General features: G+C 48.6%; 1 protein-coding gene and 1 non-coding gene across 5 annotated transcripts in view; one reads left to right on the top strand and one right to left on the bottom strand.

Moving 5' to 3' along the window:
- HLCS (holocarboxylase synthetase) overlaps positions 1-23,511 on the bottom strand; it is a 172,735-nt gene that overhangs the window by 133,091 nt on the left and 16,133 nt on the right. Inside the window, exons 2-5 of one of the 4 annotated variants that reach the window (XM_037040622.1) lie at positions 23,012-23,152; positions 15,585-15,747; positions 13,269-14,176; positions 8,068-8,247 (exon numbers count right to left, since the gene is read on the bottom strand). In XM_037040622.1, the coding sequence (XP_036896517.1) occupies positions 8,068-8,247; positions 13,269-14,176; positions 15,585-15,636 (1,140 nt within the window). In that variant the 5' untranslated portion in view covers positions 15,637-15,747; positions 23,012-23,152. The remainder of the gene's footprint in view (positions 1-8,067; positions 8,248-13,268; positions 14,177-15,584; positions 15,748-23,011; positions 23,153-23,511) is intronic. The other 3 variants (XM_037040620.1, XM_037040619.1, XM_037040621.1) reach the window with 3 other exon arrangements.
- LOC118983302 (small nucleolar RNA SNORA38) lies at positions 6,578-6,707 on the top strand. The gene has a single exon (XR_005065691.1). It is a non-coding gene; the product is annotated as a small nucleolar RNA SNORA38 (small nucleolar RNA).

Consider the following 23,511-nt stretch of genomic DNA (forward strand, 5'->3'; position numbering starts at 1 on the left):
TGTACTGGCTGCTGTACGGAGGGCTCATCGTTGCTCAAAGACAAGAAAACAATCCATCAAATACTTCCCTACAGCACAGAAGTGGGAAGCTTTACAAGGTTGCTAAGAAGAATATTCCATTTTAACTTTAATTTTTCAAACGTTTACTTTGCCTGCAGGAGGTGAGTGGGTGTAAACTCTTAAGTTTTGACAACTCAGGGCTCAGGAAAAACTCGTGGTTTGTGATGCTGACGAGGAGCACAGTGATGGTCCCCTCTGAGTCCCGCCACTGACTGGCGACGGCCATGGCAGTCATCTTCGCAAGGGGTTTTATTTAGAATTTGAATTTCAATCTCAGGGTGTGAGTGCTAACGCAATCCGTCTCTTCACCCTGGGCCCTCTCTCCCCACACTCAGACACACGCACAGGAGACACACAGAACTTACACCCACACAACAAAATGACATTTCAACCTGTGTCAGTGAAGAGTAATTTCTTTTTCAGCAGAAATCTCGAGGCAGTGTAACCCAAGAGTCCCTCGTCCTCAGGGGACACGGGGAAAAGACCTCTCCACAGAGGAGAGTCCTATTTCAGCAGTCTTACAGGAACATCTTGACGCTTTAGTTAAAACAAACATATGAATATATATTTTTAATTCATGTTAAAATTATAAACACTCACACACCACTAAAGGCTATCAAAACAAATGTTCTAAAAACTAGGCTGTTACCACGTAAAGCCATGTTGCTCGACTGGCCAAATGCAGCTGGAGCTCTAGAACCCAAATTACCGTCTGCAGTATCGACATTTCTCGCACTGACTATACCCTTAAACTGAAGCCTGAGGACATTCTCAGAAAGGCAAACACAAGACAAGGAGAGGGACCGAGCAGGGGTGAAGCAGGAGCGCTCGGTGCCCCGCAGGCCGCATGGCCGCCCTGGGCCCAGCAGAGCCAGGACGGAGGCCTCTCCGAGGGAGCAGCGATGGGGCCCAAACAGGAACAAGGCTAAGAAAGTGACTCACACTCTCTCGTCTCCGAGAGAGAGACTGACGGACAGACAGACCAACTGGGCTGAGCGGTCCTGCTGCCACGCTGGCCTGCTCTCACAGGAAGCCAGGGACATCTCCCCCTGCACCAGCCCAGCTCACCGCTGACAGCCAGCACAGGAAACTGCTCCCTGGTCCCTCCTCAGGCCGGGCAGATGGAGGGTTAGACACCATTCGCGTCCACAGATCACCTGTCATTCTTAAAGTGCAGAAACACTATAAACATTTTCTTCAAGACAGCACAATTCCTGCAGCGACGTTTTCAATGTAGCATAAATAGAAACACCATGTGCCCCCAGCTGTCATTCACATTTATCAGCTGGAGGTCCAGTCTCAGACCCAGTGCGCCCAACCTGAGAAGGACACATCACCGACTCTGCTGTTCCCACGGGCACCTCGCCGCCACGTGGCCCCCGATCACAAGGTACAGGCCCTTTGATCCTGCCCTCTCACCCGGACCAGCCCCAACTCACTCCCGGGATGTCTTTTTTCGACTTGGGAGCCCGAAACCTGCTCAGAGGACCGCTGCAGGCCTTCCCAGAGACAGCTTCGATCGCCTTCCCCAGGAGCTAACGCCACAAGCCGTCTGCTCACACATGGCAGCCATTAGGGCGCTGATGGAGAAGACAAAAAACATTTGGTCCTGGCGGGTTTTTTACTCCAAAGAGCCTGCTTCCCATCCACAAATCTATGACCGCATAGCGAAGGATATTAATAGTCTAAGGAAATAAAACCGCCCTGCCCAGACGGGCTGCTCTCCCCGGGAAGCCGCCACCGCCGGAGAGGTGCCTGCCACTCAGAGGCCCGCCCTTCGCCAGGCCAGCGGCAAGAGCGCAAAGCAGACAAAACTGGGACTCGAGGGCTGCCGCAGGGGACACAGCCAATGGTGTGCGGTGTTGCGTCACCAGCCTCTGCCTCGATTTCAGCCCAGAAGCTGCGACACTCCCAAGGAGCTGCTTGGAAACATTCTTGTGGAAGCGAGATTCTAGTGAGAACACAGCACACACGGCAGATGAAAGCCTGTCCCCAGATATCAGAACGAAAGAAAGGCGACTAAGGAAGACACCCGCGTGTCACTTCTTTTGCATTTTACCGTCAAGACCCGTCCTGCCACCTTTGCCGCGGGTATTGTGTTCGATAACAGGAAGCCCGTTAAAAGGAACAAAAAAATGTCCAGTTTAGGGGAAGGGTGAAAGAAGAAAGAAAGGACAGAAAGAGGGATATGAAAGAGCCTTCAAAACATTCACAGCTATAAAAGCTTTGAAATGTTTGCTTTAATCTGCCAGCTGCTCTTTTGCGGGGGCCGACTGTAAAAGCCGCTGCGGCCCCACGTCAGACGCATGTCAAAAGCTATTCAGGGCGCACCTGGATTCTGACTTTCTCTCTAATTTGGATCTCCAAAAATTAGTTTTTAAGCTGTGTTTTAAAGTAACACCAGAAGTCTCCCTCATGGTACATCCAAGATTCAGAACCAGGATTAAAGGTGAAGGGAGGAAGCACTCCGCACCAAACACCACACTTTAAAAACATGGAGAACTCTAAGGAGCTCAGAACAACCCAGGAGACCCTTCAGTTTGCTCTTCTGAGGGGGAGGACCCCTCCCTGGCTCCTCACCCCAGGGCCACTGTGAGACCAGATGAGCCCAGGACACGTGTGAAGGCACTTGGTTAACTATGAAGCATGATAGGAAGGATTTGCCCTGGCCAGTGGCTCAGTTGGTTGGAGAGTTGTCCCGTAAACGAAAAGGTCATGGGTTTGATTCCTGGTCAGGGCGCGTAGCTAGCCTGCAGGCTCAATCCCTGGTCAGGGGTCAGGGCACGTACAGGAAGCAATCAATGCATGTTTCTCTCTTATATCCACGTTCCCCTCTCTCCCTTCCTCTCTCTCTAGAATCAATAAACATATCCTCCGGTGAGGGTTAGAAAGAAATGAGAAATTATCCCTTATTTTCCAGTAACTTCTGCAGCAAGGTCTCCCACTTGGTAGGCACGAAGTGTCTGCGAAATGAAGTGCTCAGCAGGAGAAGGGAGAATGGGAACCACAGGGTGTGTTTTAGGCTAAGATTCCTCATAAAGTAACCAACATGAAGACACTAATCCCCTGGTGGAGGGGACCACACAGGAACTTTCCGACATGTGCGTGTACAGATACCAAAGCTCGTTATCAATACCTGTTTCGAAAGAGGTTTTGTGGCAAATAACCTGGGGTTCAACCAAACTGAAATGTGACGCCAGTTTGTCATTAAGCCTGTCCACCCCACAAGCCCCACACTACCAGGTACACAAGCACGACAGGGCGATTTTCCGCCAGTTGCTTTAATAATAAACCCAGTTGTCACTTCTTGTTACGGTCACACCTTGACCCAAGGCAAAGGGACCAGTCTGGCAGGACTGCTGCCAACATCCTGCCTGCTCCTCTCTCAGACCCCTCCACATCGTTAGCAACCAGCTTCAAGGAGTGTCCCCCAAAGAGTTCCAATGCTGTAGTTTCAGGAAGAGCCTCGTGCTCCCAGACCAGAGTGGGGATGTCCCGGAGAAGGGAGCAAGGCGGGTTGTGCACTGTCCCACCCTCCTCCTCCTCCTCCTCCTCTGCTGGGCCGGGGCCTGGCAAGGGACCCGTTGGCTCTGCGGGACGCAGGGAGGCTGAGGCTCTGTCCTGTGTTCAGGTTCCAACATCTGTCTCGGGGCACAGCCCTGGCCACGGCTGCTCATCCCCTTCCCCTGGCAGAAATAAAAATGCAAGGAGCAAGAGCAGGAGTTCCTTAAATGGACTTTAGATTCTACAAAGGAAGAGTTATTTTTTCTATGAAATCAGTGTCGCTCACACACTCATGTGCCCCCCAGGGAAGTCGTGCTCCTGCTAACTTCCCATCACCACCAGGGGCAGGTCGGGCAGGTGGCCGCCCTGTCATCTGGCTCCACAGAGCCCCGTGGTCCAGGGTGTGGCTGGCAAGTCTCGTGCTCCACCCACACCTCCAGAAAGGAGGTCATTTGCCTGCAAGGACTCGCCGTGTGGTGTCAGCACACTGCAGTCCTCTCTGAGAAATAGTTCAAGGGGTTTCCATCAAGAAATCGCTACACCCAAGCGGGGATGGGGCACTCGAATTATGGACTGGAGGGCCTTCCACCCGTGGAAGCCAAGAAGAGCTGAGGCCGTGAGAGCCGCAAGTGAGCCGAGTGGCCATGCACCAACATGAAGTCACTTACTGACAAAGCTAAAGCTTTTTAACTAATTCGTATTGACGGCGAACATGAAATACACTGTCGACATGGACATGGGACTCCTTGCCTCTCACTCCAGTTTTGACCACTTACGGAATACCTTCAAAGTCTACTGACATACAGTCATTTGTTCTTTCATTTTTAATAACTGATTTTGCTCTTTATAAAAATACATGTACATTACAGAAAATTCAGAAAGTATAGAGAATGTTTTAAAACCTTATTAAAATCACCCTTAGCCCCCCCACCCAAAAATATACTGTATATAAACCCTCACACTGTATTTCCTTCCAGTCTTTTTTCTACGGACTTAGGTACGAGGTATGCATGAGCTCATGTGTTTCATTAGTTTACTCTGACATATCATACATTTGCTGAGGCCTGAACTTTAATCCTGCCCCTGGGAGTTTCGATGAAACAGGAAGAGCCGGGTCAGAGAGGAAGTCAGCTTGGCCAGCAGGACTCTGCACCTCCGCGAGCCCCGCTCCCTAGTCCTGTCGTGCCCGTTGACGCTATGAAATCACAGTGACTGGGTTCGACAGTGGAAATCACATGTTACTGGGGCGTCTGGGTGTCGGTGGAGGGCTCAGAACACACCCCCAGAAAACACCGAGGGTCACTGCACCTGGGGTGCCTTTTCTACCCGGATCCCCGCGCTAGCCATTCTCATTCATGTCGCAGGAATATGGAAGCGTGGAGGTACCTCATAAATCTCTGCGCTATTTGCTATAAAGAGCGAGTGTCTAGGCACCGAACTGTATAAACACAGCTGGTATGCAGTAAAAGTATTTAGGTAACTAAGTATATTTTGTTCTTTCATATTCCATCCTGTAATGGTACCTAGTACACAGTCAATGTTTAATGAAAGGTGAATACTATTAACTGTAACAGTGAAACAATCTCAACAAACCCAAAAGAAAGTGCCACCAGCACCATGGAAAACTACTAAATTATACTAAGTGAAACTGATGTCGAGAGAAAATAAATCTCTGAACTGCTTTAAGGTTCCAGGGTGTCTGTTCACCAGGCAGCCTAGCTCAGCAGCGACACCTTGTGTTCAGAGATCTTTGATTCCCAACAGCTCGCAGCATTTTACAGGAAGCAGAGAGCCAGAGCGGGCATCTAATACATAAGGCAGGTGATGGACTTAAGGGTGGGCTGTGTCTAACTTAACGGGGTGCCAGGATGCCGGGGGCCTCTCCACACCACTTAGTTCCATGGGGACCGTTGACATCTGCTAAGAAGGCTGCGGGAAAGCAAAGCAAACAGAAAGTACTTGGGTCCGCATCTGCCATCCACAGCTACACTGAACTACCAGCATGACACCCACAAGGTGCTCCGGAGTGTCTCTGTCTGGGCATCAGGAGAAGAGCAGGAATCACCCAGATGCCAGCACAAAGGCCATCACAGTGGGCAAGGAGCCACCCTCACATTCCTTTACATGACAATCCCTTAGAGAATTTGTATTCCAGGAAAACACAGTCTAAAGTTCTCAATTCCTACATCTCCTTCTACAACAGAGTCCGGATCTGCTCAGAGGAATTGATACACACGAAGGAATGAGGATGGATGCACTGCCCTACACTCACTCACTCAGCTCCTCGGGCTCCCAAAGTGAAACAGAACCCGGGGGCAGTGGTTGGAACCAGAAAAGTCGCCCGCAGCAGATATCCAAGACCAACCAGACCGAACACAGACTCAAAATGAGAAGTGAACATTGCTGAAATTACTCTTTTCCAAAGTTAGAATAGGGGTCATTTCATTTCATGGTTAGTGCATGGGGTTACCAATTAAGAGGGGAAATGTATCCCCCCCACCCCAGGCAGTTTAAAGAACCTGAAGGACAAAAGGGGGAATCAGCTGCTGTGTACTGTAATATAAGCAGACGCCAATCAAAGCCTTCAGTATTTCAGGGGATGCTCATCCTAAAGGAGACACAGGAAAAACCCCGTGTTCCAAACTTCTGCTCACAGGAGAGAAACCTGGGGACACCCTTTCTTCTCCATTGCTATGTTTAGGGGTCAAGAGGTGCAAGATCCAAGACCAGCATAGTCAAAAGAACTCCCAGGAAAGGTCAGGGAGCATGGTCAAAGGCAAGCCCAAGTCCACCTTGCTCCCTGGCCTCCCAGGCAGGGAGGCACAGCCTCACCTCTCCAGCCCCAGCCCTCCATGCTCAGGAGAGGAGGGAGGGGGAAGGTCTATGAAAATGACAGTTACATCTCCCCTTACCCACATGGTCTAGCGGCAGGTCTGTAGGTGGGTCGTCTACAAGAGTTGAAGCTCTGAGGACCAGCTTTATTTTGATACTTTTTTATAAAAGTCCCCAGATGTCCTCCTACGAAGGCATGTCAGTGGCTCCCCGTCTTTGGACATGTGAGAGTTGGAGGCATAGAAGTGTGGACTGGATAAGTCTGGGGCCAGCTTGCTCCCTGCAGGCTCAAGAACACCCATCACACGTACAGAGGGGAAAAAAGTCCCCAGATGAATGGAGGTGGTGCTTTTGCTTCTGTGAACAGAACGCATTAAACAGATGAATGACGTGCAACTTTGATTTCCCGGGATGAGAGTCCAGACAAAAGTCATTAATTCTCAAGAGCACCCAGTAAAAAGAGGGCAAACTGGCTAAAAGGTGTATAATGAAAATGCAATTTAAAAAAATGTTTCTTAGATGGAAAAACAGGCACCTGCCTCTTTATTATTAATTTTTAGACTTCGGAAGCACTACCTACAGCACCAGGCACTCGTTAGAAACACGGGACACCTGTAACTCACTCAACCTCCAACAGTCTAATACTAATATTAACAATTGTAGTATCTTTTCAACCACACAATTTATACGGAACTGTTGTTTAATAACATATATTACTTCATACATCAAAACATACATTATTTCATCCAGTCCTCAAATACTCCTGTAAAATATCCTAACCCTAAATGCTCCAGATTTCGTATCTCTCTTCTCCTAGTGAGGGCTCATGGCTCAGCCCTGCTCACTCAGCAAGTTGGCCAAGGGAAGGATAGCGCCTCCTCCTTTAAAAATGTTGGGGCAGGAGGCTTAATGTGCTCTTTCCAGGGGAAAGCAGGTCAGTTTGCTATTTAGAGTCACCTGGACTATTAGATATTTGCTGAATCTGCATGGTTATGTTACTAAACTCAGCAATTTCCCTCTTTAGCAGAGACAACAGAGTCCCACAAAATAATCTGCCATAATTAGTGAGAAACTGACAGCTTGGCAAAGGGATTAGCACAAAGACACACCTGGGGAACGTGGCCACCTGCGCAAGCATCAACCACAGGCATCACTGCACACACAAGGCCAGGAAAACTGCTGCACACATGGCCAGCTCCAGGGCCATGTTCCTTGGAGACTCGACCAAGATCTAAACCGAAATCCAGAGCCCCCTTGGCCACAAGATGGCAGACGTCAGCACCAAAACGGATCAAACTTGTGATTGATTTTTCCCTTCTCGGGATTCACTGACAAAGGTCCAAATCAAAACAAAGGTTTTCAATCCCAAATGTGAATGTTGTGCTTTCCAAACACACTCTTGACACGTAAAACAAGCACCCTTTTCCTCATAAAATGGGGAGGGCCAGAACCTTAACACTTAACACCTTCTCTAAGTTCCAATAGCCTCCCTCACCCTGTCATGCAAATGCCAAAACTATGAGTTACATTGGGACACCTTTAAGGTTGCTCTGAAGTCAAAATAGAAACAACATGGAAATCAAAGCTGAACCCATTGCATTGGACAAGGCAGTCAGGCCAGCTGTTTCGAGGAGGGCGCCCCCTGGTGGCTGAGCACACACACACACTCACCTCTGCCGCTGACAGTAAGTGAAGGGGTGTTAAGGCAGGAACTTGTCTGATGTCACAGCATAGGCCAAGGGCGGTCAGGATCTCCTTAAGGACTTCGTATCTTCGAACATTGCTAGATTTGAGCAGGTTAAAGTCTTCAGCTTGCACGATTGAAGAGGTGGGAGGTAGTTCTAAGTGCACCTGAAGGGAATGAACACCACTTCAATGGGGGCCACTTAAGAGACATTAACAAAAAGTCTTTACCGGTGCTTCTGAAAACGCACGCATAAACCCTTCGAATAATCAACACAATGTAAACTTAACCTGAATATTCAGAAAGTAATGTCAAGCCATAAAAAGACACAAAAGAGCCTATAAAATCGTGATGTAGGCTGGGAGGCTGTGCTGGGAAAGACCCAGGAGAGAAATCAAATTCTTCCCAAGCCCCGACTTTACCAGTAAGCAGTCTCTGGACCCTGGGCGAGTCACTTAACTTGGTTATACGAACAAATACGGAAACTTAGAAATATGGTTGTGCTGAGAACCCACGTAAAGTCACTCCTGAACTTGGGGAGGTACCCTGGGGTCGGGCCTGAAATGCCCCTCTACCTACTGGTCATAACTACGGGGAAGCACCCCCGGGAGGACGGGAGTCTCATTCCCCATTTTCAGAGTGCTTCCAGGAATTCAAATAGATGAGTGGGTTTGGGGGGACCCCAGAAAGGCCTGCCCCACCTCCCTCCTTCACCTGCCTGAGTATTAAGACTAGGAACTTCATGCATTTAGTCCAGGCTTTAATGTGTGCAGTTAAAATTGAAACAGTACCGCCTATCAATGAAAGGGATAGGTCTTGTCGCAGAGGAATGTACCAGAACATGTAGCTCCTTCAAGATCAAATTCTAGCTGGGGGCCTCAGAGCCTGGAGGGAGCCAGAGCACTGAGTACCCAGGACAGCAACCTGAGCACCTTTGCCTAATTATCTGTGGTGCTTTAGACACGGGTCCACGCTCCCAACCTGAGCTGACGGTCTGGGAGCATCATGAAAACAAGAAGCCTGGTGCCAGTCTTCCGGTACCTGAAAGTCTCTACTTCCCACCTAAGCATTAACCAAGCCAGAAACACTGTCCCCAGATGCTGCCCAAATGGTCCCACTGTTGCAAGTGGAGGCCAGTCTGACAAGGCTGGTAGAGCAGTGTCCGCCTGCCCCCTTGGATGGCCAGTCCCTGCTTCACCCAAGACCAAGCCAGCTGGACAGCAGCAGTAGGCCAGCCTGTCCTCCGAACAGCCCAGAGTGGGCGTGGGCAGAAGAGGGGGTCCTCTGAGGGATCCGAATCGTGCTATGTCTCCTGGGCCACAGTCTCGGTCTAACTGCGTCCTGTCCTCCCTGGAGGGGGAAGCCAAGGCTGGTGCAGTTGGTGAGTACAGTGGCGGGTCACAGTGAACTCGCACAAGCAGGTGGCAACATGGAGACGGCCCCTTACGGGCAGTGCAGATAAAATGAGTGAGGCCCTCTCCGGACCTGGGCCCCAGGGAGGGGGCATGGCTAACAGCAGGCGTGCTCCCCAGGCTGTGACCACACCCAAGCAGCACCCAAGCAAGGGTTGTGGCACTCGCTGTCCCATGTGGGAGATGCAGAGGAGACAGGGCTGCTCCTGCAGGCAGGTGTCCAGCTTTTGTGGGGGAAGGGCACAGAGAGGCGCTGAGACTGTGAGGAGCGCTTAGTCGTTCACCAGATTAGAGGCTTCCAAAGTGGAAGCAAGAAGCAAGGCCGGGGCTGGCTCTGCACCTCCATTCACAGCCCCAAAGGCAGAGCGTGCGTGCGAGGGATGGGCAATGCAGTGCTCGGTGTGACCCAACCAGTGTCCCCTCCTCTGGCTGCGACTCTGTTACTATAGCGATGGGCCCATTTCTGAAACTTGGCTTCTTCTAAAACGAAGGTGTTTAGAGGGACGGGGTGCTACCAGCATTTGGTGGGTAGAACTGCTAACACCAGACAAGGCACAGGGTGACCCCACAACAAAGGAGGGTCTGGCCAAAATGCCCGTGGTGCCGCAGCTGAGAAACTGCCGGGAAAGCAGAACCGCTTCTGCCATGTGCTAAGTTAAATAAGAATAAGATTTTCTGTTGTATGATGTCAGGTGGATGCTAATCAGGGTGATCGCTCAGTAAGGGACATAAATGTCTGCTCACTATGCTGCATACTTGAAACTAATATAATATTGTATGTCAACTGTAATTGAAAATGTAAACATTTAAATAAATAAAATTAACACCCAATTTACATATGAGGTCTGTCCAGAAGGTATCCAGCCATGTAATATGAAAAACAGAGACATTTTTTGAAGACACAGATACAAGAAACATTGTACATGGGACAATGATGCCTCAGTCCCCCTTGAAAGAAAGCACCTTGGGACCTCACAAAGTTCTCCCAATCACCATTCATATTTTCCTAAATTTCATTGACGGTATGAAACCTCTTCCCCTTCAAAGCTGATTCCAGTTTTGGGAAAAGCCAGAAGCCACAGGGGACCAAATCTGGGCTGTAGTGGGGCTGAGTCACCTGGGTGATTTGATGTTCTGCCAAAAAACTGCACAAGATGCGATGCATGAGTAGGCATTTTGCTGTGATGAAGCTGCCAATCACCAGCTGCCACAGCTGCGGCCTCTGAATCTTCTGAATAGTTTCCACAGAGGAATGTTCAAGCTTAACACAAAATCTGATGCAAACTCATTGCTCTACTCTCACAATCATTTTGACTGTGACAGCCACACAGTACACATGCTCACTCAACGGTGTCTACCGCCCCCACTAGCTAGTGCAATGGAGTCGTCATTCTTCACACGTGCACACTCCAGTCCACTCTCCTTGGCTGCCAGGTTACATCGATGTCACGCAAACTGTTCTCCTTATATTGAGAATGGCTGGGCTTTTTCCAGACAGACCTCTTATGTATAAAATACACAGGGTGGGCCCTGGCTGGTGTAGCTCAGTGGATTGAGCGTGGGCCTGCGAACCACACATCGCGGTTCGATTCCCCGTCAGGGCACATGCCTGGGTTGCAGGCCAGTTCCCAGCAGGGGACCCACGAGAAGCAATCATACATTGACATTTCTCTCTCCCTCTCTCCTTCCCTTCCCCTCTAAAAATAAATAAATAAAATATTTAAAAAAATAAAATACACAGGGTGGGACAAAAGCATGTTCACAGTCATTTGTATGGAAAATAATACAACAATAAATAAATAATGACATGAGAATAAAGTCTGTGCTTGGAGTACTCACAACTGTAAACCTACTTTTGCCCTATATATATTTTTTTAATCCCTTTTAAAGATTTTACCTGGATTCCATGCCAAACTCCTGGCCCCTTTGCTAATCCAAAATCAGCTGTAATCCACAGCCTTAATCTTCCCTGAAAACCTGATCAGTACCGTGGGGACCACAAAATCCCCTTTTCCTTTGTGGTGACAGCTGGCAAAAGCCACCAGACAACCACCTACTGTGCAGCTGTGGCTGCCCTTGAAGTGCGTGGCCCCCTCTCACTGGGTTACCTCATCACTCGATTTATGGCAAAGCTGAAGGCGATGAAACTGAACAGGACGAAGGAAACTAACCAGCCTGGGATGACGGTTACTGGCTGGTGGTGGCAGCGAGGTATCGTGGTGACACAGGCCTGAGGAGAAAACAGTGACCCTGTCACAGGGACTGGGAGTCATTTAAAATCAAAAATGACACTCTAATCCTCTGAATCCGATTTTTGAAGCTGCATCATATTGCCTTTTTTTTTCCTAGAGTATCAAATTTTATGGCAGCAACGGGGTCAAGAGGAACGGCGCAGCCAGCAGGTCTGCTGTGCGACTCGGAGACCGACTGCAGCAGTGCCGACTCAATTTTCTCGGACGAGTCCGTGCACCGGCGGTGAAACTCGCTACTCAAACTGAAATGCAGCCCTCGGAAGTTGGGTTTTTAAGTGGATTTTCTAAGAACCCATATTTGCTAGTTACTGTATTTGCAGAGAAAAAGGAAGAAGAACATTTATTAGGCCTCCAAGCATAAATTTGTGTCATTGGCAACCTAGAGAAAACCTGATCGGGTTGTCCACGTCCATCTGTCCTGCGGTCCAGATTCCTCACTTACGCGCATCTTTGGCTGAGTATTATCTTAGGAACAAATGAGTGGGGAAAATGGTAAAGAAACCAATGTTACCCTTGGAAAATGTTTGGTCATAAACCAAGGAGACTCAGGAGGGCTGGGAAGAGAGACAGAGGGCTGGGAAATGAAAACAACAAAAAAATGAAATGGTTCTCCAATTCCATCAACAGATTCCTATAATCAAACAATGTCAGTTACACTCATCCTGGGAACTACTCTGGGCAAATAGCTACATCTCCTTAGTTGTCTCATTAGTTCACCGAATCCTTAAGAATGGTCATCTAACTTGAACAAAAACTTTTGCCCAAAGGCATTAAAGGATTTGCTGTAAGTGATCGGGAATTCTGAAACAGTCTGTCCTACTACTATTTGCTTAAACAAACAAACAGCTGAAAGAAAAGGGGTAGGAAAGACCCAGCAGCTGTGCCACAGGACTGCCCAGGAGGCAGCCTCTCCTTTCACCCCCCTCTCCATTTTTCCCTCACCTATGTATTAATATGCCCTCTATCTAAATCATCAATATTCTTCTACTTGAAATTTTTCTCAGCACTCAGATTTCAAGAATGACAAATCACAAGAAAGAAACAAAGGGTTTGAAGACGTTTTCAACATTCACAGCCATGCTGTTGGGGCGCAATCCTGAACCCCCTTCGGAATCACCTCCACCCGGTGTTCAACTCACTACACTCACCAAAGATTCGACTCTATTAACCAGAATGGCCTTTGAGGCAAGGGGGCGGGCTACTGTATTTTAGAAAGATTATTACCACCACACAACAAAATGAGAAAGAATTTTCCGGCTAATCTTCGGTTAACCAGCAATCTTAAATTAGCCATAATACCGTCCGCCACGTTGCTCCATCACAGGTATTTCGGTCAGATGAGATATTCATGCAACAGGGAAGCCCTGATCTGCACCATCTACTCAAATCAGCAAAAACTCCCAGCTGCAGGCCAGAGCGCCCCACAGTTGCAGCCTCCTCAGCCCCCCAATGCACAGCTGTAGGGGCAAATTCCCCTCAGAGGTACCCAAGATCAAGACATAGGTAGGATACCCGCCTACCTACCTGGCAAAGGACAGCCTCTCCTCCACTTGTTCCGAAAGGCACTTGCACAATCAGCTTGTCCTTGTCCTCATTCTCCAGGTGGCCCTGGAGCTTGCCCAGGCTGAGCTGCGCCCTGAGGCCGTCCTCGTAAACACAGCCACTGCTCAGGACGCTGAGTTTCACCTGGCTCTGGTCAGCCTTGCAGAAAACCAAGTCCTGGACCGTCTCCCGCAGTGCGTCCTTGTTGGTCACCCGGAAGCCGGCAAAGGTAAAGGACGAAGACAAGCCCAGCACCTTCCCTCCCTGAGAAAGGTAGGCCATGAACTTCTGATGCAGGTCTTCAGGAACCGCCTCCCTGCCAGCAAGGACCAGCAGCAGGCAGTTGTCTGTCCACGGGTCCCTGCGCGCGCTCTCCCCCGACAGGAGGTAGAGGGTGTAGCTGTCTGGGTCCACGCAGTCAGCCAGGACCGACCGCACCTGCTGGAACCTGTCTAGGGCTTCTGGGGAGTCGGAGCCCGCATAGATGAGGATGTTGGGTGCCTTCCCTGTCATGTTGCCTCTCCTCCCTTCTCTCTCAGGGCAGGTGGCATCAGCACCACCCTCCAAACTGCCACTGGGGTCGTAGGGAAGATCTGGAATGTTCTCTGCAGATGCAAACCTGACGGATTCAATGGTGCTATTCTCCAGCTCCAAACACTCGTGGCAACTAGACAGGTGGAGGTGACAGAGCTCGACGCAGTCCTCCCCTCTGTCACTCTCCTGGGCAGGCTCACTCTCAGAGGTGCCATCTCCAGCACGCTCCATCCCGCCCGTGTCAGGCTCAGGCTCAGGCTCAGCAGCACGGTCAGGGCTGGGCTGCAGGACGTGGGCTGGCTTGTGCGTGGCCAGGTCCTTAAGTTCCTTCAGTGCAGAGTCCTGCAGGTGCACTGCTAAAGCATGAGCGGAAAGACAGTCAACTCTTCGGGTTTGCTGTGCAGCTCAATTCAAAAGTTCACAGCACGCTCTGCGCTCCCCGACTCACGCTCCCTGGCAGCCGCGCGCAGCTCTCCCTGCATCCCCACGTCAACTCAGTGGCATCCTCTGGAAACGCATTACAGCTCCCGCCTGCTAGGAAGGGGCCTCTGAGGATCCCGAGTGAAATTTGAGCCTTCACAACACCCAGCCAAACAAGAATCAGAAAACCTCAGATTCCTTCCTTGACTAGTAAAGAAAGTGAGCTTGCCCTGACTGGTGTGGCTTAGTGGACTGAGGGCTGGCCTGTGAACCAAAGGGTTACCAGTTCGATTCCCAGTCAGGGCACAGGCCTGAGCTGCAGGCCAGGTCCCTAAGAGGGGGTACCTGAGAGACAACCACACATTGATGTTTCTCTCCCTCCCTTCTCCTGTCTAAAAATGAACATCAAAAACAAAGAAAAAAGGAAAGAAAGCTTAGCCTGCTTACTTCTCGATTTGATTTCTTGGCTGTCAGTCTCCTATATGACAAAGAAACTACAAAACAAAATCATCAAGCACACCCAGGAAAAAGACGCTCCCAGGACACTTATGGGATCAACCGTGTAGACAGGCCTTCCAGTATCTTGTCTCAGGACTGACAATGAATTTATAATCACCGATCCGGAAGCCATTTACTGAGCACCTGCTACACATTTGACAAGGTACGAGGCACATGCATGTGGCAAATGGGGAAACTGAGTGATTCACACAAATTTCCGAGCTAGTAAGTGACACTCATTTGCTCGCTGCTTGTGCTTTAGTAGTGCACCTGCAGGACTTTTGTGGAGGTCAAAGGCCAGCTTCCAAGCTTAATTAAGGAAGAATGCTTTGTGCATTTCCTACAAAAAAAAAGATGTGCCCCCAAATATTGTGGTATGTATATTTCAGGTAAAAAAAACCGGCTAAGGTTTAGACCTTCTGAGTAACACTGACCATGCCTGCCATTCAATCAAACTGTAGTCTAGAAACTAGTTATACCATATCAGATCGAGAGAAATAAATATTACATGGGTTCTGAATTTGCATGCTATCTCAAAGACAATGCAACCATGGCTATCCTCGTTTCAGAATTTTAAAAGCACCAATGATATACTCGGAGTTAAGCACCTCAAAAAAACTGACAAATGTATGAATTTTACACTAGTATGGAAATCTGAGTTGTTGACAGAATTAAACTGAAACTAAGCATTCGCCTAAGTCATACCAAATAGGTGTGTTCAAGAGTCCTTAAGCTAGAGGGGTGGAAAGAAAAAAAAAGAGTCCTTAAGCTAATAATCTATGGCAATTATTAGTCTTTAAGCTAATAATCTAACTTGCTATGAGAAAAACATCTACAGTCACTCACAAACAATCTTTTGGGGTATCAGTCCATTAGCCATCTGGAGTCGGTCCTCCATGAACGCCACCCCCAGCCTGCTGAAGTCATCCACACTTGCTCTGGCGATCAGTTGATAAGGGTCCCCAGGTCTGCAAGCTAACGGCAAACAACAGTCTGCCCACTTCACAATCTGAGAAAAAATGAATGAGGGAGGAGAGAGAAGAAGAGAGGTTGAGATGTTTCTTCTTTAAAATATCAGGTCCCGGACTTCACTTTCCCTCCGGCCCCCCACCGCTACACGATCACCACCAACGTGGTCCTGACTGAGCCGCTCTCGCTTCCACCCGACAGCAGGGCTCACGAAGCTCTGAGTATAAGCCTCTCCTTTCAAAGCAAATGCCAGAAACTAAAGGAGGAAAGGGCCATTCCCCAGACCCCGCAAAAACATAAACTTGCCCTTCAGTAAGAGAAACAGGAGCAAACACAAGTGCACACTCTCCGATGGTTCGTAACGTAACCTAGAGACCGGCTTTCCCCAGAGCGTGGAGCACACCCACTGCAACAAAACCCCCAGGAACGCGGGAAGGCTTCCGGTTCCTGAGCACGACCATCTGCGGCTTTGGACTCCAGAGCTGCGGGCCAGGAATGACCGAGAAGTTTTACACACGAGAGACACTGGCACAACGAGAAGGGGAGCGCCCTGGGGTCCAGAGCCCGGCTCCACAGTCCAAGGACCTGGGTCTGGGTCAAACTCAGCTAATCGTCGCCGTGGGCTCCCAGTTCCCAGGAAAGTCTCAGAGGCTCTCAGGCCTCAGCTTCCTCCCTCGTAAAACGGGAAAAATGGTATTAGTGCCCATCATCTTACAGGTTTGTTGAGTTAATGATGTACATAAAGGTGTATAATATGAGGTACATAAAGATAATGAGGTATATAAAGAGTATACTGTCCCCCGGGAGAAAGCTTGGGACAGAAAGGTGCTCAGTAATGAAAGCTGCTATGATTAGCTGAAAAGAGTCTGGTGTGAAAAGCAAGAGCAGACACAGTGACGGTTTCCTAAGAGGCCATGAATTCATCTTCTCAGGAATATTCCGTCCCAAATCTCACAGTCAGATAGATACAATTTTGAATTCCTTTTTTTATATTGGTAGGCTACATTTTTAGAAATAACTTGCTGAAAACAATGAAAAATGCTGGATCAATGAAATAAAACCTCATCTTAAGAGCACTGACGAATGGGCCAGACATGAAGAACTGCCAGACCACGTGCTGGGGTAAATCCTGAACCCACAGAGCCCAGGGGAAGTCCCGCAAGCCAAACCACTTCTGCTCTGCGGGCACTTGCTGTCCAGGCAGCTTGAGCTCACAAGTCCAGGTCCACTGGGCAGAAGGAGAGACATACAGATCGACGGAACAGCGCTCAAAGTACAGAAATAAACATACACATCGATAGACACTGAATCTGGACAGGGCTGCCAAGACAGTTCAGTGGGGAAAGAAGAATGTGCTGGTACAACAAACCTCTGCGTGGAAACAGACCCTACCCCAGGCTACAAACACTCCAGAACTCAACTCCAGCTGGGTCCAGCCATCGACATGAGAGCTAAAGCTACAAAACTCTCAGAGGAAAACACACACGTAAACTGTCGTGACCTCGGCTCAGGTACTGGATTCTCCAATGGGGCTCCAAAAGTACAAGCAACAACAGAAAAAAAGAGATAAACTGGGCTTCACCAAAATTTTTTGTGTTTCAGAAAACATTTTCAAGAAAATAAGGTAATCTACAAAGTGGGAGAAAATACTTGCAATCATGTATCTGATAAGATACTTGTATCTGCAACATATAAACAACTCCGACAGCTCAACAATAAAAAGACAAATATCCAATTTAAAAACAGTCAAAGGATCTGAAAGACATTTCTCCAAAGGGAGAAATGGTGGTAATTTTATTACCATTACAAGTGGTAATAAGCACTTGAAAAGATACTCAAAATCATTAGTCATTAGGGAAACTCAAATCAAAACTACAATGAAATCCCTCACTTCTCCTCAGGCGGTTATCATCAAAAAGACAAAAACAAGTGTTGTAGAGGGTGTCGAAAAACCTGAATCCAGATTCATGGCTGGTAGAAATGTAAAACGGTACAAGTTTCTGGAAAAGAATTTGACAGTTCCTCCCAAAGTTAAACACAGACCCCTGGCTGGGTAGCTCAGTTGGTTGGAGTGTCATCCCAATGCACCAAGGTTGCGGGTTCAATCCCCTGTCAGGGCACATATTGTACAAGAAGCAACCAACGAATGCATAAAGAAGTGGAACAATAAATCAAAGTTTGTCTCTCTCTCTCTCCCCCTCACTATCTCTCTCTCTAAAATCAATTTTTTTAAGTTGGGGAAAAAAGGGCAAACATAAAGTTACAAATGACCCAGCAATCCCACTCCAGGTATATACCTAAGAGAACCGAAAACATGTCTGCACACAAAACTCGTATACAAATATTCACAGCAAAGCCAGTCAGAAAAGCCAAAGAGCAGTAACAACCCAAACATTCATCAACAGATGAATGAAGAAATAAAATGCATACAGTCACACCATGGACTCAGCCAGGAAAGGAAAGACATACTGATACCTGCTACAATACAGACGGATCCTGAATACATATGGTAAGTGAAGGAAGCCAATAACTAAAGCTCACATGTGACATGACTCTATTCATATGACGTATCCAGAACACTCAAAGCTGGTATGTGCATAGCTTCTCTTTGGGCTGATGAAAACGTTCTGGAATTAGACGGCGGTAATGACTGCACACCTGCTGAGCTGTCAGTGCACACTTGGAAAGGATGACGGCATGGTGTGTGAATTACACGCCAATTTTAAAATGAAAAGGAAAGTCGAGGCAGTTTGTTTCCCCGCTGATCCGGGACAGCCTGGTCGTCACAGGACTCCAGAGTCTGACTTCCCAGAGTTAACCCTGGCTCCTCTGGCTGACAGCTGTGTGACCCCAGCAAGTTAGCCAGCTCTCCGCGCTTTGCTTTCCTGTCCACAAAGTGCTGATGCCAAGAGCACCTACCTACCTGGGAAGGATGCTGAGGAGCTGAAGGGGGTAACACATAAAGCACCTGGCCCTAAGGGGGCGCTCTGATGCCCAAACATGGAGTCCTTAGAGCAAGTATTCATAGTGGGACCGTATCACCCCCAAGCGGGTTGGCAGAATGCGGTATGGAAAAAACATCCCAGAGATACAATGGGCTTGGCCCTCCAACGCTCAAGGCCCTCCAAAGCTCAGCCGCATCCCAAAAATCTTATTCCATAGTGTTTCATTGTTCTCTCAGAGAGCATTCAAATTGACCCTCATTTTTCTCCTAAAAGAAACAATAATTTTAAGAGTTGATAAACACTGTCTGAGAGGGAAACATAATAAAGGCAAGTCTTTCTGGTCCAAGGCTGAAACCCATCCATTGCCCACGCACAGGAGGCAGAGAAGCCTCCGCACTCCCCTTTGGCTCCACCCGCAGCCTTCCCTGGGGGTGGTCCCCTGCTCCTCCCACCTGCTCCCACACACAACAGACCCCAGGGAGTGGGATTCCTCTGGGGGGCTCCTGACCTAGGTTTCAGTCAAACTCTGCATTTCAAAGAGGGCACCTTCGATCAAATGAGAGGTGAAGCTCACAATTCAGACAAATATTAGACGAGGCCCAGCTTTGAGAATGGAGAAAGAATGTCCGCCCAAGAGGATGAGAAGATAAACTCTCACCTTGGCAAGAGCTGACTGCTCGGCTGAGGGTGAATGGGAAACATGAAAGGCGCAGGACCACCTCCCTCGCGAAGCTAAAAGCATCTTTGTTCTCAGGCCTATCACTGGCAATCAAAAAGGGGGAAGGCTCAGCCCCGGACAGCCAGCCCCGCCCTTGAGTGTTCAGACACTGATTTAGCACCCTGCTGGGGCAAGCGCTGGCCCAGCAGCGCCCCCACCCCCCAAGTCAGCACTTAGTGTAAGAGGAGCTGATCATTAACTTCTCACACACCTCTGAAGGGGCAGAGAAGTGGGAGATAAAGCCCGGAGGGACAGGAAGCAGCCGGGAACAATGTACACATGTCCCTGATCAAGTTTCCCGGCTCCCTCAGCCGTTTCCGCTCTGAAGTGCATTTCCTTTTCCTAGGAACTCGGTCCAGGGGCACAGACCGTGCAGACTTCGGCGAGCGGCACTGGGAGTCCTGATCAAAGCAAAGCCGCACCGTCACCCATCCCCTCCAGGGTCCAGGGGTGTCTGCCTTGCGGGGGCTAAAAAGCCAGCAGGGCCCCTTCAATATGCACTTCGAGATGGAGAAACAAAGGGGAAGTCAAGCAAAAGGCTGACCCCAAAGATCAAAGCCAAGGAAGCCCTGGGCGGCCCTGAACAGAGGGATCTCCCCCCAGAAACGGGGCAGGGCGCCTCTGTAACCAATGACTGAAGCTGCATTGATTGCAGGGGGCATCTGCTCCCTCACCTTAACGCCCATCCGCGTCCACGAGGGGCACCTAGGGCCACACACACAAAGGAAAGCCATCTGAGATATCCCAAGTTCAAAAAGATACTTTAAATATCTGTGAGAGTCGTATAGTACTAAAAATGTGAAAGAATGTAAGATCTCATCCAGTTCAACAATCTCCCTTACCTAAGATATTTTCTACTGAACATCTTAGGATCCTGTCAAATTCAAATGACTTTACAGTCAGGTGAAAAACACACACAGATTCAGAAGAGGCCCCCAGAAGGCAAAATCCCATCAAGCAGTCATCCCCAATGGACTGACTGCAGACTCCGTGAGAAGACAGTGAGTTGTGACGTTAACTCCTTTCCAGTTCCGAGGCCCACCTTACCCACGGGAGCTCGGTGTGATAGCCAGGGGGGGCAGCAAACAGCTCTGGACTTCTCCAGCCCCTGGCTGCAAGAGCCACCAACCCTGGGTCACAGGCAGAATGAGCTCACTGGACAGAGAACCCTTGGTGGACAGGCGTCTTTAGACCCCCAGAAAATTAAGAATTACGCAACTGCCATTAGCAAAATCTTAATGAACCCTTCCGCCAAAGGTAGGTTAAATGAGATGGCTGTGGCAAAGAAACTCGCTCTCTCCCCGTATCTAGCCTGTCTTCCTCCCTCGTAGTAACGCAGCTCCGAGTTTTCTCTGAACCCACGGCCGTGCAGTTACAGGGCATATTTCTCAGTCTCCCCTGCAGCGGGAGTGATGAGAGGGCAAGTGAAGTTTGAAACTTCTGGATCTTAATTTTAAGTTTTTTCCTTTAGAGAGAGGGGAAGGGAGGGAGAAAAAAAGGGAGAGAAACATCAATGTGAGAAACACCAATCGACTGCCTTTCATACTTGCTCTGACCGAGGACCAAACCTACAACCTAGGCATGTGCCCTGACAAGTAATCCAACCAGCGACCTTTCGTTCTGCAGGACAGCGCCCAACTCACTGGACCACACGGCCCAGCGCTGGTTCTCAATTTTAAAGAAGAAGCTGGCTGTTGCCCACCTGTGCTGCAACCCCATCCTGAGGACTGGCACAGGAATGAGGCCGACTGCCGTGGTAGTGGCAGAGATGGAAGCAGCCACAGTGCCCATGAGTAGATGTGTGGATAAAAAGCTGTGGTGCATTCACACAACGGAATATTACTCAGCCACAAAAAGGAAATCTTACCTTTTGCAAAAGCATGGATGGACCTGGAGAGTATTATACCAAGTGAAATAAGCCAGTCAAAGAAAGACAAATATCATATGATCTCACTGATATGTGGATCTAATGAACAAAATAAACTAACAAACAAAATAAAAACAGACTCATAGATATAGAGAATAGACTATAGCTGTCAGAAGGAAGGTGGCTTGGGAGACTGGGTAAAAAAGGTGAAGAAATTAAGAAAAAAAACAAAAACAAAACTCATAGATACAGACAACGGTATAGTGATGACCAGAGAAAAAGGGGGTTGAGAGGAGGTAGAAGAGGGTAAAGTGGGATAAACTATGATGGAAGGAGACCTGACTCGGGGCAGTGAACACACAGTACAATATACAGATGATGTATTATAGAACTGTACACCTGAAACCTACATCATTGTATTCACCAGTGTCACCCCAATAAATTGAATAAAAACTCTTTTCAGAAAACTCTGATTTGCCGTGGCTGGTGTGGCTCAGTGGATTGAGTGCCTGCCTGCAAACCAGAGAGTTGCCAGTTCAATTCCCAGTCAGGGCACATGCCTGGGTTGTAAACCAGGTCACCAGTAGAGGGCACGCGAGAGGCAACCACGCACTGATGTTTCTCTCCCTCCCTCCTCTCTCTAAAAATAAATTAATTAAATTAACAGGAGAAAAAAAAACTTTGAATCAACTTCCAGGCAGCTATCTAAAAAAAAAAAAAATCCCCAGCCAGCTGGCTCAGTTGGTTGGAGCACTACCCCATGCCCCCCACAAGGTTGCAGGTTCGATCCTCGGTCAGGGCATGTACAGGAGGCAACCAATGTTTCTCTCTCACACCGATGTTTCTCTCCTTCTCTCTTTCTCTCTTCCTTCCTCTCTCTCTAAAATCAATACTAAAAAATATTCTCGGGTGAGGATTAAAAATATATATATATATTTTAAATGCCAGGCACCAGACACCACCATGTCCTGCTTTTGCAGGGACTTCCCGGGCTGTTGCCACCACAAGGAATCCGAAGTGGGAAATACCGTCCTGGAACTGCTCCTTCACCTTTCCCCTTCCTCATTGGCAGCCAATGTAAACTCTTTCAGAACGACTTACAGTCTTTTCCCCCAAACCCACAAGATAAAAGAGCCCCGGCAGCTCTAGGGCAGTGGGTATGTTTGCCGCCTCCATCGGGCCCGGATGCTGGTGGGTTGGACTGGGTGTCCTAGGACCTGGTCCTTCTTCTAGTTCCCTGAGGCTCAATAAACCCATTCTCCAGGACACCTTTCAGTCTCAGTGGCTTGTTTAGGGTAGGGATGGAATGAATGACCCGGGGGACCGGAGCCGTGCTGCCCAATGATAACAGTGTGGGCGACGGACACAAGCCACACGGGTGCCACATTAAAAAAAGAAAACAGGCCCTGGCTGGTGTAGCTCAGTGGGTTGAGCACGGGCCTGCGGACCACATGATTGCGGTTCGATTCCCAGTCAGGGCACATGCCTGGGTTGCAAGCCAATTCCCAGCAGGGGACTCACGAGAGGCAACCATACATTGATATTTCTCTCCTTCTCTCCTTCCCTTCCCCTCTAAAGATAAATAAATAAAATATTTTTTAAAAAAGGAAAACAGGTCAAAGTAACTTCACAGACATATTTTAATCTAACCCAAAATATCCAAAAAGAAAGGGAGTCTCAAAGGCCAGGAAAAGCGTTCATAAAAAAATGAATTTAGTTCTCATTAAGACACACTGTTTCCTTACAATACACAAGTGAAAATCATGTTACTCACGGGGTCTGAAGAAGAAGACGGTCTCCGTGAATTCTCACCTTGCACCCAAATGCTCTCTGTCACAAATGCTATGTGTTCAGCTTCAAGTATAAGAGGAGAAACAAGAAACAGGGCCCATTTGTTCAAGTCATCAATGGGCTGGATAGAGAGAAAGAAAAACACGCAAAAAAAAGGATTTAATATCACTTCAAACCACAACTGCCACTTACCTCAACATCCGGGGCATCCCTCCTCTGGAATCCGGGTGGGATCTAAATACGGTCCTCTGGTTCCCTCCCATAGGCCACAGTCGCCCTGTGTTCCTCGTTTCTTATTGAACTGTGGCTATCCAAAGAGCCAAAAAAATGCCCTCTATGACTCATGACAACTTTAACATCTCTAGATATTTGTTATCAAGCAATCGAATCTGAAGCTGGGCTTACTCCTGCCATTCCTTACTGTTTACACTAGCGCACGTAGGAGCTTTCCAATTGACAACTTCAAGGGACATGCACATCCCA

This window comes from Sturnira hondurensis, unplaced genomic scaffold (genome assembly GCF_014824575.4).
Source record: "Sturnira hondurensis isolate 20B ecotype Veracruz unplaced genomic scaffold, ASM1482457v3 Scaffold0002640, whole genome shotgun sequence".
Classification (NCBI taxonomy): Eukaryota; Metazoa; Chordata; class Mammalia; order Chiroptera; family Phyllostomidae; genus Sturnira; species Sturnira hondurensis.